General features: G+C 40.1%; 1 protein-coding gene across 4 annotated transcripts in view; it reads right to left on the reverse strand.

Annotated features, from left to right (window-relative positions):
* The window catches only part of SMAP1 (small ArfGAP 1), an 82,861-nt gene that overhangs the window by 2,504 nt on the left and 67,077 nt on the right, over positions 1-13,280 (reverse strand). For 2 of the 4 annotated variants that reach the window (XM_068678232.1, XM_068678234.1), the window contains 4 exons: positions 10,740-10,867; positions 2,524-2,598; positions 1,394-1,562; positions 460-788 (listed from right to left, as the gene is read on the reverse strand). In XM_068678232.1, the coding sequence (XP_068534333.1) occupies positions 460-788; positions 1,394-1,562; positions 2,524-2,598; positions 10,740-10,867 (701 nt within the window). The remainder of the gene's footprint in view (positions 1-459; positions 789-1,393; positions 1,563-2,523; positions 2,599-10,739; positions 10,868-13,280) is intronic. The other 2 variants (XM_068678233.1, XM_068678235.1) reach the window with 1 other exon arrangement.

Here is a 13,280-nt window from a genome sequence, read left to right on the forward strand (position 1 = left end):
TATGTACAGTAGAATATCGCAGTGTAAAGCAGTGCACATTCCACTGCAATTTATCCTGAAGTCTGTAAATGAAAGTATTAATTGTTAATAGCCATCCTCAAGCAATTAAATTCTGCTTTTAGCTATACTGCTGTGTTTACACTTCAGTATGGCATGATTACAGTGAAGCTAGTAGGTTATTATTTTATTTAACCTAATTCAGACAATGGGCTGAGACTAGCTACAGCAGCAGAAAGCTGAGTTTGGTCTCCCTTGGCAAAGTTTATTCTGTGCTTATTTATTAGTTATCTTTAATTTATTTCATTGTGGATTCTTTTTTCCTGTGTGTCTGAGCAACTCATAGTCCGGCAGTCTGTAACTCAGTTCCACTGCAGCTGTCTTCCTACAGCTCAACAGTTTGTATCAGAAAAGCAGCATCTTTTTTTAAATCACCCTTATCTGGGAACAGGGAGCATTTACCTGAGTGAGGTTCCATTGAGCTTGTTGATTTTGTTGCAATCCATACTTATTTTGTGGAGTAACCATTTGTCCCACCATTCCACCTTGAGGTCCAACGACATTCTGAGGAAGTCCCATCACACCAGTTTGTGCAGTACCAGTAAATCCATTGGGCATTCCCATTCCTACCATCACACCCGTGCTCTGTCCCATGACTGGCACCGATTGTCCCATCATGCTTCCCATCATTCCAGTTGCTGCAGGCACAGGAACTCCCATGGCTGGAAAACCTTGAAAGTGAGTTGATGGTTGTGTGGTAAATGGCATAGAGGACGAGCCCATGAACATACCTGTATCAGAGAAGGGAAGATTTCAGAGAAAGTGTTTTGTGATTTTCAACCCACGTGCCCCAAAGTTGGAAACGCATCAAAGTAATTTTCAGGGATAACTTTATCCAGTTGTATGTCAGCGCTGTTAATTTACCTTCTCTAAAAGTAGGAAGTTGCTTAAAATCTCTCAAAGGAAAGGGACTCACCACCACAAATTAACCACCCAAAAGAGTTTGGCAAATCCCTGTGATCAGTGAGAATCTTTCAATTGCTGTACTAAAAGTCTTTGGTTTCACACAAATATAGCCAAAATCAAAACATGACAGCTCTGCCCTCATCCTGGCAGAATTAGACGGCAGAAGCTGAATTCACAAATCTTTCAGTCAAATGCATACTTGGTAATTTCAACAGCTATAAATACATTACAATCACACTATTGTGTTCTGCAGCTTCAATATTCATGTTTCAGTAATTTTCCCATTGCTTGTAAATGGTAAAAACAGAATTCCTCATTTGAAGAGAGGCAGCAGAGTACCCCACCTTGGTTGTACACTCGTAGGAGATTATTGCATTCCAGGTAAAGCTTAAAATAAAATTGCATTAGAAACAGTCACAAGATGATTTACCTGGCGCATTCTGCTGCTGCATGGTTCCTGTGCCATACAGCGATAAGATGGAGTCTTTGGAGAGCTGTTTCTTTGCCGACTCTTCTGATTTTGTTGTTTGCTCAGTGAACAGATCGAGATCCCCGGATGCTGCAGACAAGGTGGCAGCTGCTGGTTTAGTGGAAGCGCTCTGGGAAATAAAGGTCAAGACAGACTACTGAAGGAAAGCAGCAGAAGTTGTTACATTAAATATTTACTGCACACCCTCATCCCTTAACAACATGAAAACCAGTCCATTTGTAGAGATTAAATTAAACGAGGCTTTGAAAAGCAAGACAGCAGTACATGCGGTATGGCAAGAACACCACCCAGACAGGTTATGAAACAAGACTAAAACCCAGACCAACACCAGGGATTACACATACAGGTTATTCACTCTTGGTGCTCCTACATTATTATTATTTTTTATCAGTGAGCAGCATAAATCACAAGCTTTAGCTAGATTATGAAAAATAATTAGGAAATCAATAAGGAGATTACAATTCACATCTCATTAATCCTCTCATAGAATAAATTAGAGAGGAGCTAACAAAAGATTCAGTGTTTTAGAATATACTCCAGCTAAGAGGATCGTATTTTTTGGAGAAAAGGCAGAAATAAAATTTCAGTTGATAAAGTAATACAAGTTCTAAAATACAATGTAATTAGCTTTTAGTTCTTTAAGCACGTTTGAGTTATTGAGAAAGCTTAATTATCTGAAGCTTACTGTAGCCCAGGACTGAAAACCTAAACCACACTCAGGCTGTCAGGCTTTTTATTGCTCTTGCACCAAGTGTTTTATAAACAAATTTCCTCCAAGTGTCTGTCAGTTATGTTACTTTGCTGTTAACACACACACTTCCATACCAGAGTTTGCTTAGGTAACAAGGCAATACGCTGCACTCCCGTTACATTTCTTAAACCAACTCATTCTGTTAGCAGCGGGAACTTTCAATACATAACAACTGTATGCACACCGCAAGAAAGCCAGGATCACAGCACGTATTTAAGTTATGGTCCAGCCAAACAACACCACCCAGTTAGCATACATCTGCCTGATGCCAGAACCTATGCGATTTTTCAACCCTTTTCTACAAAACACAAAAACCTACTTGCAGTACCACAACAAATGGACTGGATTTGCAGTCAGGTCCGTCTCCTTCTTCACCATCATCCCACAGCAATGCCTGTAGGACAAGATGCCACCCCAAAACAAGCAGCTGCTGTAAGACATCTGTATTCTCCCTTGGAGCCACAACCTCGATGCTTTCCTGGTTTTGCTGGCAGGCCCTGAAAACTCCCCTACACTTACTGACACTGGATTTGTACCAACACTGCAATACGAGCATTGAGTACACAGCCTCAAAAAGCGTATCTGACTGCTGCAGTGCTAAAAAGCCATGGAATAAGGCAGTGTTATAAATTAGGAGGAAAATAACTTTTAAAAAGTGATACCAACTAAATTGGTCAGAAACCATAGGGAGAAAGAGTGTGGATTCGGATGATTGATGGGCAGAATCTCCAAGACTACTGTAGGAAGGGCAGAGAGTAAGGAATGGGAACTCTCTGGCAACTGAAAACCCTGCATTTATACAATAGTCAATTTGGGCAAAAGTCAAACTGAGACCCTATGGAAGCCATCCTACAAAGAGCAGGATGATGGCACTACAAAGGGGAAAGAAGACAGAAAAAGACCCGTAGCTGTTTAACTCCCATGAAATCATCTCTCTGGCCAACATGTACTTAAATTACCAACTTCCTTCAGCATGTATTAATAAAGCTGGTGCCTCCTGCTTGTAACTGACAACAAATTGTGATTGCAAAGCCAAAATAAGAGTTTTGTAATGGGCAGTAGGAAGTCCTCTCAGTCTGAGAGCATTATTTGTCAGGCTGGTGTGACCTTCTTTGAAAATACCGGAGATGAATTTAAATGATGTATTCAGGTAAAAGTCCACCCTAAATGGTTGCACCTGTTTCCCGTGCATTCACACAGGAAGTCCCATTACCGAATTATTGTGTGTTCTCCCGTTACCAAATTATTAGATGTTCTCCTCTTACTGCATAAGGTAGCCTCTGTACAACAGCTGTGCTCAGCATACTAGAGAAAGACATTTAAATAGCAGAGGTGAGTTAACAGAGGCATCTTCTCTGCCACTCATACAGCAGTAAGGAAAAGGTTTGCTTTTTTCTAGGAGGGAAAACAGTAGTATCTGTGTTTTTTTCTGGTTTTTGTTTGTTTTCATGTGCATTTTAGTTTGGTTTTAAATAAACAATAGCATCAGAGATAAACTGTTCTCATCTGGGGTGACCTCAGATTAAAATCGTCTCCAGATACATGAAATATTGCTACCTGTAGGTGCTTTAGTGAAATAAAGCAAATCATACATGTGTGCACAAAAGAGAAGAGACAGCTAAAGACCATGGGGACTGATCACCTGCTACGTTTGAAATGAATGTTCAATGAACGTCTGTTCCTTCAGTTTGTTTGGGGAAGATTGTAAGAGGAGCCAAAGGCACTGAACAACCACTGCCCTAAGTGTTCAACAGCTAAATAGATGGAAGATAATGCAAAATACATGGCAAGAAAACAGCAGGTGGCATTCAAGTTAAAAAAACATTGAGATCATTTTCACATACCTAACATTCTCATGCTCTCCAAGGCCTCTAGAAAAGCATGTCTTGAATACATATAGTATCAGGCCTTCAAGACAGGCTACGTGCAGTACTCTCAGTCGCTGTATCAAAACTAAACACTTGTCAGGTGGTTAAGAAATAACACTGCTGAGCTGTTTGATACAGCAGAATTTATCTGAACTACTAGCCGTTATCTCAAATGTGCGTCACGTTCAAATGTAAGTTGGTTTAGTTATTGACAGCTTATTTATTACCTGTAAAGGTAATACCTAAGCTAGGGAAATTTTCACCATAAAGTGTCAGCAAAATGTGTCAGGACCACAAATCTGGTAGCTGAATCCATCACTTTACCATCTGGCTACACAAATTGCACATGGCTATTTTCACAGAATCACAGAATTTTGCACATCTACATTATTTCTCCATTAGACTGTAAGCTTCTTAGCACCGTTACCTCCACTACGAACTGTACAGCATGCATACTAATATGACAGCTTTCAAAAGCACGCCAAGATACAGACTTATATAAGGAGTTCCTTAGTTCCTTCTCTTCCCCCAGGCGCAGAGTGATGCAGATCCTGTTACTGTAATAACATCCATCATATCTAAATTCCAGCTCTTCTTCAACAATTCATTAGTCTGGTATGGCTTCTGCACTGAATTATATACATTTTTACTCATCATGGCCCAAAATGTAAAGTTATTGACGAGAAAGAAAAAAGTAGTAGTAGTATACTGCAAAGTATAGGCTGGAGACACTTCATAGTGCCTACAAATTTTCAGCATGCAGAGAGGTCCAAGAACAAGCACCTTCTACTCTTCATTCCCTGTCAAGCCTCTTCAGCTGGGCCATGTCTTCAGGAAACAGAGGGGAACCTGGGTCATGATTCTGGTTTGTCTATCACAGCTGAGGAAGAAAGTGTAATTCAACTAAAACCACAAAGATTGCAACATTACAAGCACCCACTGTTCTGCCAGTTCCCCAGGAAGAAGAGATGTCACCCTACTGCAGACTTCATGGCCTTCTCTGAAGCACTGCATTCTTTAAACATAAAACTAAAGAAGCACAAGAGTAGTTAAAACAGGAGAAAGGTAAACTAAGGAATGTCTGTATATAGCTTGAAGCAGTCTTTTTCATCAAGAATATAATAAAAGAGGGCACGTTCTTGCCACTCAACACAAGAACAATTGAGATTTGTATCAGAAGTTTCAAGAGTTTAAAACTGAAAAAGGTCAACACCGAAGAACAGAAATACAACACTTGGGAGAACATGAGCCAGCAGTGTGCCCAGGTGTCCAAGAAAGCCAACGGCATCCTGGCTTGTATCAGGAATAGTGTGGCCAGCAGGACCAGGAAGGTGATCTTCCCCCTGTACTCGGCTCTGGTGAGGCCACACCTCGAGTACTGTGTTCAGCTTTGGGCCCCTCACTACAAGAAGGATATCGAGGCCCTGGAGCATGTCCAGAGCAGGACTACAAAGCTGGTGAAGAGCCTGGAGCTCAAGTCCTGTGAGGAGCGGCTGAGGGACCTGGGGTTGTTTAGTCTGGAGAAGAGCGGGCTGAGGGGAGACCTTATTGCTCTCTACGACTACTTGAAAGGAAGGTGTGGGGAGCTGGGGGTCGGCCTCTTCTCACAGATAACTAGTGATAGGACTAGAGGGAATGGCCTCAAGTTGTGTCAGGGACGGTTCAGGTTGGAAATGAGGACACATTTCTCCTCAGAAAGAGCAGTCAGGCATTGGGACGGGTTGCCCAGGGAGGTGGTGGAGTCACTGTCCCTGGGGGTGTTCAAGGAAAGGTCGGACGTGGTGCTTAGGGACATTGGTAGTAGGGTGATGGTTGGGCCAGATGATCTTGGAGGTCTTTTCCAACCTTAATGCTGCTATGATTCCATGACCTCAAAATGATTCAAATCTTGTGCATCAATGCTTCCAGCAATATTTGAATTGCCACAACGTGAACACACATATAGAAAAAGGAACTTAGGACCAGCGCTAACCAATGTTAATTTATACTAAACTGCAGAAATCCTCTTAAGCTTCTTCACGAGATAAACAAACAGCTATTGGCATCAGAACAAATAATTCAATAATTTCAAGATCATTTGACCACTTCTATGTTCCATAATCTGATCACTGACACCACATCTAAACAATTTGCTGAAGAAGGGCCAGGAGCAGCACGGTGCTGAAGAATTCCCAATGACCAACTTCCCAAACACAGACTAGAGATCCGAGTAGCTTCAATTTGCAGATACAGACATAATTACACAGGATTTCAGCTCTGCCTACCATGTGCAAACATACAGCGACTGCCTGAGTAAGAAGCTTCAGTGTGAACCCCAAGTCCAGCCTGCCACTGAACACTGCCAGTCATCACCAGACACCACAGGTTGTATCAACGATGATTTTCTACAGTTAGAGAAACACTCCACATCCCCCACGTTCAGATGAAGGAATAAACTTATCTTTCAGATTACCTCAAAGTCTAGAAGGATAAAATAAACATGAGCAGAAGCCACAAGCAATCCAACAGATCATAATATAACAGAACTAAATAGCTCTCCAGTAAGGCCTCACACAAAAAACATTCACCATAAAGCAAGTTTCTGAGCAACTCATTTGCTGTCCAGAAAAAAACAAGGACTACGACACATCATCATTACCACAACTTTTGTTAAAAAGTTAAAGCTTGTGGGATGATGGATAGCAGCCACAGTAAGTGCATACATCTGGCCTCAGGGAAAAACGAGTATTTGAGAACGCATAGTTATCTAAACCACATTACTACTTTAAAGTTTGCCTTCAAACACTCATGAAGAACATATAGCATCTCTACAAAAACATATTTTGGTAGCCCTTGAACCAATTCTCAGTTCCCAATATGATCTGAAACAGGCACAGAAAAATCCAAAGTGTAATTTCAGTGGATTTTAGTATTTTGCTCAATTAAAGATGCACATGAAGTGTTTCAGTGAATTAATACTTTTTAACTTACTACCTACAGTTCTCCACGTCTCCCCCATACAACAAGTTTCCGCAAAGACTGAAGATCACATTTTTGCTGGAGGATATTCCCATACAAAATCTGAAATTACAATCTGGCTAAAACAATTTAGGAAATTGCTTAATTACAACGAAGAGTGATAGACCGTTGTACAATTCCCATCCAATGTTTGGCAACAAAAAACCTTGTACTAATAATTATAATTCAGCTATGCTCACTTCACATTACAAAGTGTCACTAACCGTACAAAATGTCATTTTTTCTTTTTCTGTCCACGAACACTGCATAATTGGTAAATTTTATAGCACATGCCTTTTATCTAGCTTTACAGTTGGAGCTGGTTAAGCTAACTGAAACCCTCTTGAATTTGCTAGTCAGCAAATTTCTAGAAAAAAAGTTACCCATTCCCATATTGTGCATTTTACAAAATCAACTGTTGTTTGTTGTTTTTTTTTTTTTTTTAATATCCAGCTACACAGAGAAGTAGGAAGAAATATTTTTAGTTTTTATGAAAACTATAATAAAGACGCATCTGAAAGGAGAGTAAAAGTCAATAAAACACTGTATACTGAAGTAATGGTTGAGAACAAAAAATAAATAAATGCTTTTGTTTTCATTTAAAATCATGTCTTAGCCATGTCGACTGTCACAACAAATCCTAAGTTCTTCAGACATCACACTGTTCTGTTCTCATTATAAAACATTCAAACAGTACACTTCTGGGCTCTGCAGTGCCATAAAAATACTCATCGAATACTAAGTCCTAACTTAAAGGTTAGATTGGAAAAGAAAAGCAATCCTGTGAATAACGAATGAGCGTATGTTGCTCCTGCAAATCAGTCTGAGGAACAGAAGTTATATTTCCTTCTCTTTTGATGCCCACAAACCCTGCTGCAGTATCTCAGAAACACCTATGCAGAACACCACAGCAAATCTGGGTGAGAATGTAAGCCATACTATTTTGCATTTGATCCCTTCTTTTACCTTCAGTTTTTGAAGTTGGTTCTTTCTATTATTAGATATTCAAACAAGTGCTACTCATCCCAACTTCAGAATTGGCCACAGATTTCTACTCTGAATTTTCCAATTCCAAATGTAGGAACTGCACAGTAGGGTTACTCAGCTACTGGACTCCATGTCCACCTTCCCATTTGCAGTCTCATACAAAATAATTACAGAACATAATCACACCACCTCTTTGCTTCAGTACATTAAACAGAGAGAATCCTTAAAATCTCATAACAAAGCATAGTTTCCAGCCTCCAGTATTTTCCTGACACATCCCTGAATCCCATCCAACTTTTATCCATGTTGCAAAATACTCATCCTGCTGCCAAATGAGAGGCACCCTCAAGTCCTTTCCAGAATCAGTGCCCAAACTAGATACCACCGTCCAAATGTGCAAGACCTGCAAGGCCTTTTTAGACCTAAAGGAAAATGGAATATTCACTTTACCAAGCAAGCCATTTAATCAGCACCAGAAACCCATCCTCTGCTACCTACCATTTCCCTGCCTCTAATCTAGGGAAATTATCTGTTTATATCACATTTTCTTTGAGACTGCTGATTAAAAATGGAAGACAACCAAGAATTAAATCTTGCAAGATGCCATAAGGGCCATTTATTTGATAAAAGTTCTATTTGCCGCTCCTGATTATGGCTCTCAGAAAAAAGCAAATTATCACTAAAAATCTGGACTGGTTTGTTAACTGCAAGTAAATATAGCCACGCTTCCCAGGATACAAACAAGTTGATACTTCACAGATATTGAGAATATTTTCCTTTTTACTACTTTGTAATCTATTTAATAAGTGCTATACTTGGTCTACAAACTAGCACAATCACAGATAAACTATAAATATCAGAACAATCTTTATCACAGAAATGCACTTTCTTACCTTTAACTGCTAATACATTTTATTCAATATGCTGTAGCAGCCACCCCATTATTTAACGCTTCAGAAATCATCACCATCCAGATAATCACCCTTCACTTAACTTTTTCTCACTCTTAAGCCTTCTTTTTGGCTTCCTGAACTCTGCAGCTACATCACTTGTTTAACCAGAGGATCTCGCCACTTGCTCACGGAATGGAATCAAGAGAAAGCTGCAATTCTGAAAGCTCCCTGAAAAGACTGATTGGGCAATGTTAATTGTACCCCAAAAATCTTTTCTCCTGTGCAGACAATAACTACATATAGGGGAAATCATTTTCAGCATCAGAAAGGCAGGAAAAGGGGAAAAACACAAGTCAGCCCTTCCTATTACACGTGCTACTATTGCCGGTCTGTTTATTATGGGGTTGAGTGGAAACTGCATGATTCTAGATTTCAATTTACCCAATCTACACCAAAATTGGATACATTAAACAGCTCAGTGAAGCTGGAAATGGGCTCCTGCTTTTCCCATCTAGCTCTACAGGTAGGTTTATCTAGATCAATTTTGACATAAGGCGGTAGAATAGCAGACAGCGTGCACTTAGATACCGTCCTTTCTGGTACTTTGAACACAGACATCCACAAGAGCCAAGAAAATCCATACCAACAATTTCCTTTGCAGTCTGAGCTAACACATCCAAACCACTCATCTCTCACCATTTACAGCTGGCTGAAGGCATGCTGGGAAGCCTGCCCTATCTGTAGTTTTTATGCTGAAAAAGAAGTGTGATTTCAGGCTCTAAAACCCTACCCAGCATTTTTCAGAAAGCCAGCCCTCAGCAACAACTAGATGAGGGGAGAGTAAAATATAAAGAATAACAATTACAATCAAATCTTGTGACAACAGCAATTGATCCTCAAGGCTTTGAGGTGACCACAGTGATAAATGGATCATTTGGGAACAAAATGACGATAGGCCAGTCCAATCACAATTACTTTCCAACACCATTCCTTCCAGTTTCTATATGATCGGAACTACTGGGGAAGGAAAAGTAAGTACGGATCATAGGTCCCAAAGCATAAATTCAAGAATACATACAGACGACCTTCCTGCTTCAGCTGAGTCAGGCAGAAAGCCTTCTGCAAGCAGAAGCCTCCAAATAACCTTAAAGGTCTCCACAGATGGGGCAAAACCTCCCTGTCAGAAGCCACTTTGGGTAAGGAAGTCGTCCCGTGTGCATTCTCATCTGTACCTGCCACGTTCAGCACCAGCACTTTGTTCTCTGAGGCTGAAAGCTACTTTGATGGAGATGCAGCATTAAGTGCTTTCTTTGTGCATCCCAAAGCTGCCTTTCCCAGCTACAGCATACAAGGCAATGGGGTCTCTTTCGAACTATCATGGTGCTATGACAGGGAGGAGACCAGGTGTAAGGGTTTCATGCCACCCCTTCCTTGAGGAAGGAGGGACACATAAGTTCCAAGATGAGAAAAAGACAGATCAGTCCAGGAAGCAGTATTAGTTTTTCTTGGTATCCATTCTTGATTTTGGGTATGATGCTTGAGACCCCAATTTGTCAGCAGCTTTAAGATAGAAGCATCTGCTGTAGCGTTTCCTAAATATCCCTCTTAATTCTATATCCAAGTGCAGGGAAGCCCGAAGAAGTGAGAAAAATGTAGTCATTATGGCTAGAGTCTCCAGCTGCAAACAGACACATTCCTTCTCTCTGAATCTCCATGAGAACAACTCCTGGAAAGAAACTATGTGCACCAACACACAAATTGAGGCACACATATGGCCAAATAAATTTTACCTGAGCAGGAGATACAGCAGCTGCTGGTAAAGGATTAGAGATCATCGGACCGAAGATATCCAGGTCATCGTTCAATGCTGCGGCGGTAGCAGTGCCTCCATTTGTAACAGATGCTTCAGCTGGACCATCTTAAAAAGACAATGGAATTGCATTTAAAGTGAAAATTGTTAATATTTTAATGGGTAATAAATAATTAAAAAATAATTAAAGCTGCCCATCCTCCCCACTGCCATCAAATATGTACTCAGTTCCTAAGATAAGACTGTTCTCATTATTCAGAGTAAGTTTCTGTAAAGCAAATTTTAATTTATGTAGAATTCTAATTAAAGGATTTTTTTTTGAAGTCATACAATTACACACAGGTAGCTAACTTCAAATATATCTACCAGAAACTTCTGAAACACTTACAGACTCTCAGTAATATATTCCAAATTTAAAACACAGACTACAGATCACCAGTTTTAAACTTAAAAAACACCAAGAACCTTCAAAAACAGTTAATATTTATTTAAGAAAAAACAGTCACTTGCTCCTTTTTACTACAATGTATGGCGGTTTTTTCCAATATCCTACAACCATGAAAATTATCAAGCACAGTGAAAAGATCTATTTCCAGAGCAGAGGTCTATCACTGGAATATCAGCATTAGCAATCTCGTGATAACACGCAAAGCATATGCCTTGCTACCACAGAGAAATACGTAAGGCAGAAGGGAGATGTGAGGTTTTGGTATATTAAAATTTCTACAACTCTAATAAAAGCACAGAAGCGGTCTGATTAGTGAAGAGCATGGTTGAAATGAAATGTTTAATTAAAAGCAAATCATAAGAGGCTTCCAACACTTATTTAAAATAATACAAGTCCATCTCTTAAATAACTGCAGCATTCTTTCCCATCTGGAAAACAATCATAAATGAATTGGCATTTTGTTTTATTAAAGACAGAATAGAATAAAAGAGTAAGTTTATTAGTTAGAAATAAGATCTCCTTTTGCTCCTCTATTTTTTTTTTTTTAGAAACACGAATAAGTGGCTGAATATAGTAAAATCTGTCACCTTGCATGAAGAATATTCTCATTTTTCATTATTTTGTTCAGTCACATGCAAACTTGCTGCAGTGCCAGCAGCTGGAGACTACTGCTCCCAGTAGCCCAGGATGCTGACAAGTTAGAAGAAGCCTGAAGGCATCACCAGACACTTCATCAGTTTCCTCACTCAAGTGGTTTCTAGGCTATCACAGAAGAGCTGACAAGATTTTTAGCTGTTAACTCATATTAGAAGTCAATGCATTGGAAACAGTCCATCCGAAATATCCCCACAAGATGTCTTCATGTTTCAGTGATGCCTGCCTTCAAACTCCGATGGCCCACCGTCCATCCATGACACCCCCACCCCTTTGGCCACGCTGCTCGTAAATATTTATTTTAAAAGCACAGCCTGGTACTGCTGTGTGTTTGAAAAGCTGACACTGAAGTCACAAGTGTCAAAACCTGTCAATGCGGAATGTCTGAAGTTACCACCACCCATCCATATCCATCTTTTGCCTTACTTTAGAGATGCTAACCTTTGTGTCTTTGTAAGTACAGAAAATGTGGCACAGCTATAGCTGCTACAGAAACAGAACAGCTTTGGTATATGTAAAAGCAGATTTTAAAGCACTTACTGCACCTTTTTAACGCAGGGAATTAGGAAACAACCAAGTGGAAGGGTGCTGGGTTGCAATTCTTTGAAAGCTGTATCCTTGCTTTTGTGACTCCTTCAGACACACAACGTGATTTTATGCCTTGATTCAGTATCAAGCAGGAACATTAATAGTTCCTAATTCCTGTTTGCTAATTCTCAAACCCACTTCCTATCAATAGGGAATTCAGACCAAATTGTGCACGCCAGCAAAGGCACGCAGACCCCGTAACAAGACCAAAATACCTACAAGGCAGGGATACAGGAAGGATGCAAGTGAGCAGCATTCTCCAGAAACTGAACCTCAGCATGTGTGTTTATTGCCCTAAGTTCCCCAAAGTCTGTGAGGATAATTATAATGTCTGCAAGGACTAAGAAAGACCCAAGAACTCCACAGAGGCAAAATGGCCATGGGAATGGCTTGGCCATATTAGATCTTCTCTACTAAATAAGTTAGTGACTTGAACATTGACAACAAGACTGCAGTAGCCACATCACATTTAATTCCTGTGTCATGATTTGACTTTGCTGGGAGGATTACCACTTCAACAATTCTGAAAACCAAAGTTACACAAAGTCATCTATGATCATGGCAAACCTGCTTACATCTTAGCTATGAAGATCTCCTTTCCTTATTTCTGTTCTGATGACTGGAAGCCAGCAGACACCGTACACATAATCTGGTCCACCATTCATCCACACCCACGCTTTAAGACATGTGCAGATAAATGTATTTGCACACAATGAACAAGCTTCTGGCAGTGCAAAGTGTTCTATTCATTCGAAGTCATTCTGCAGACAGGCAGTTCCAAAAACATCTCCCCAAAAGTTGACTGTTTCAGATAAATTTAGGAATGAACAG

This window comes from Anas acuta, chromosome 3 (genome assembly GCF_963932015.1).
Source record: "Anas acuta chromosome 3, bAnaAcu1.1, whole genome shotgun sequence".
In the NCBI taxonomy this organism is placed as follows: domain Eukaryota; kingdom Metazoa; phylum Chordata; class Aves; order Anseriformes; family Anatidae; genus Anas; species Anas acuta.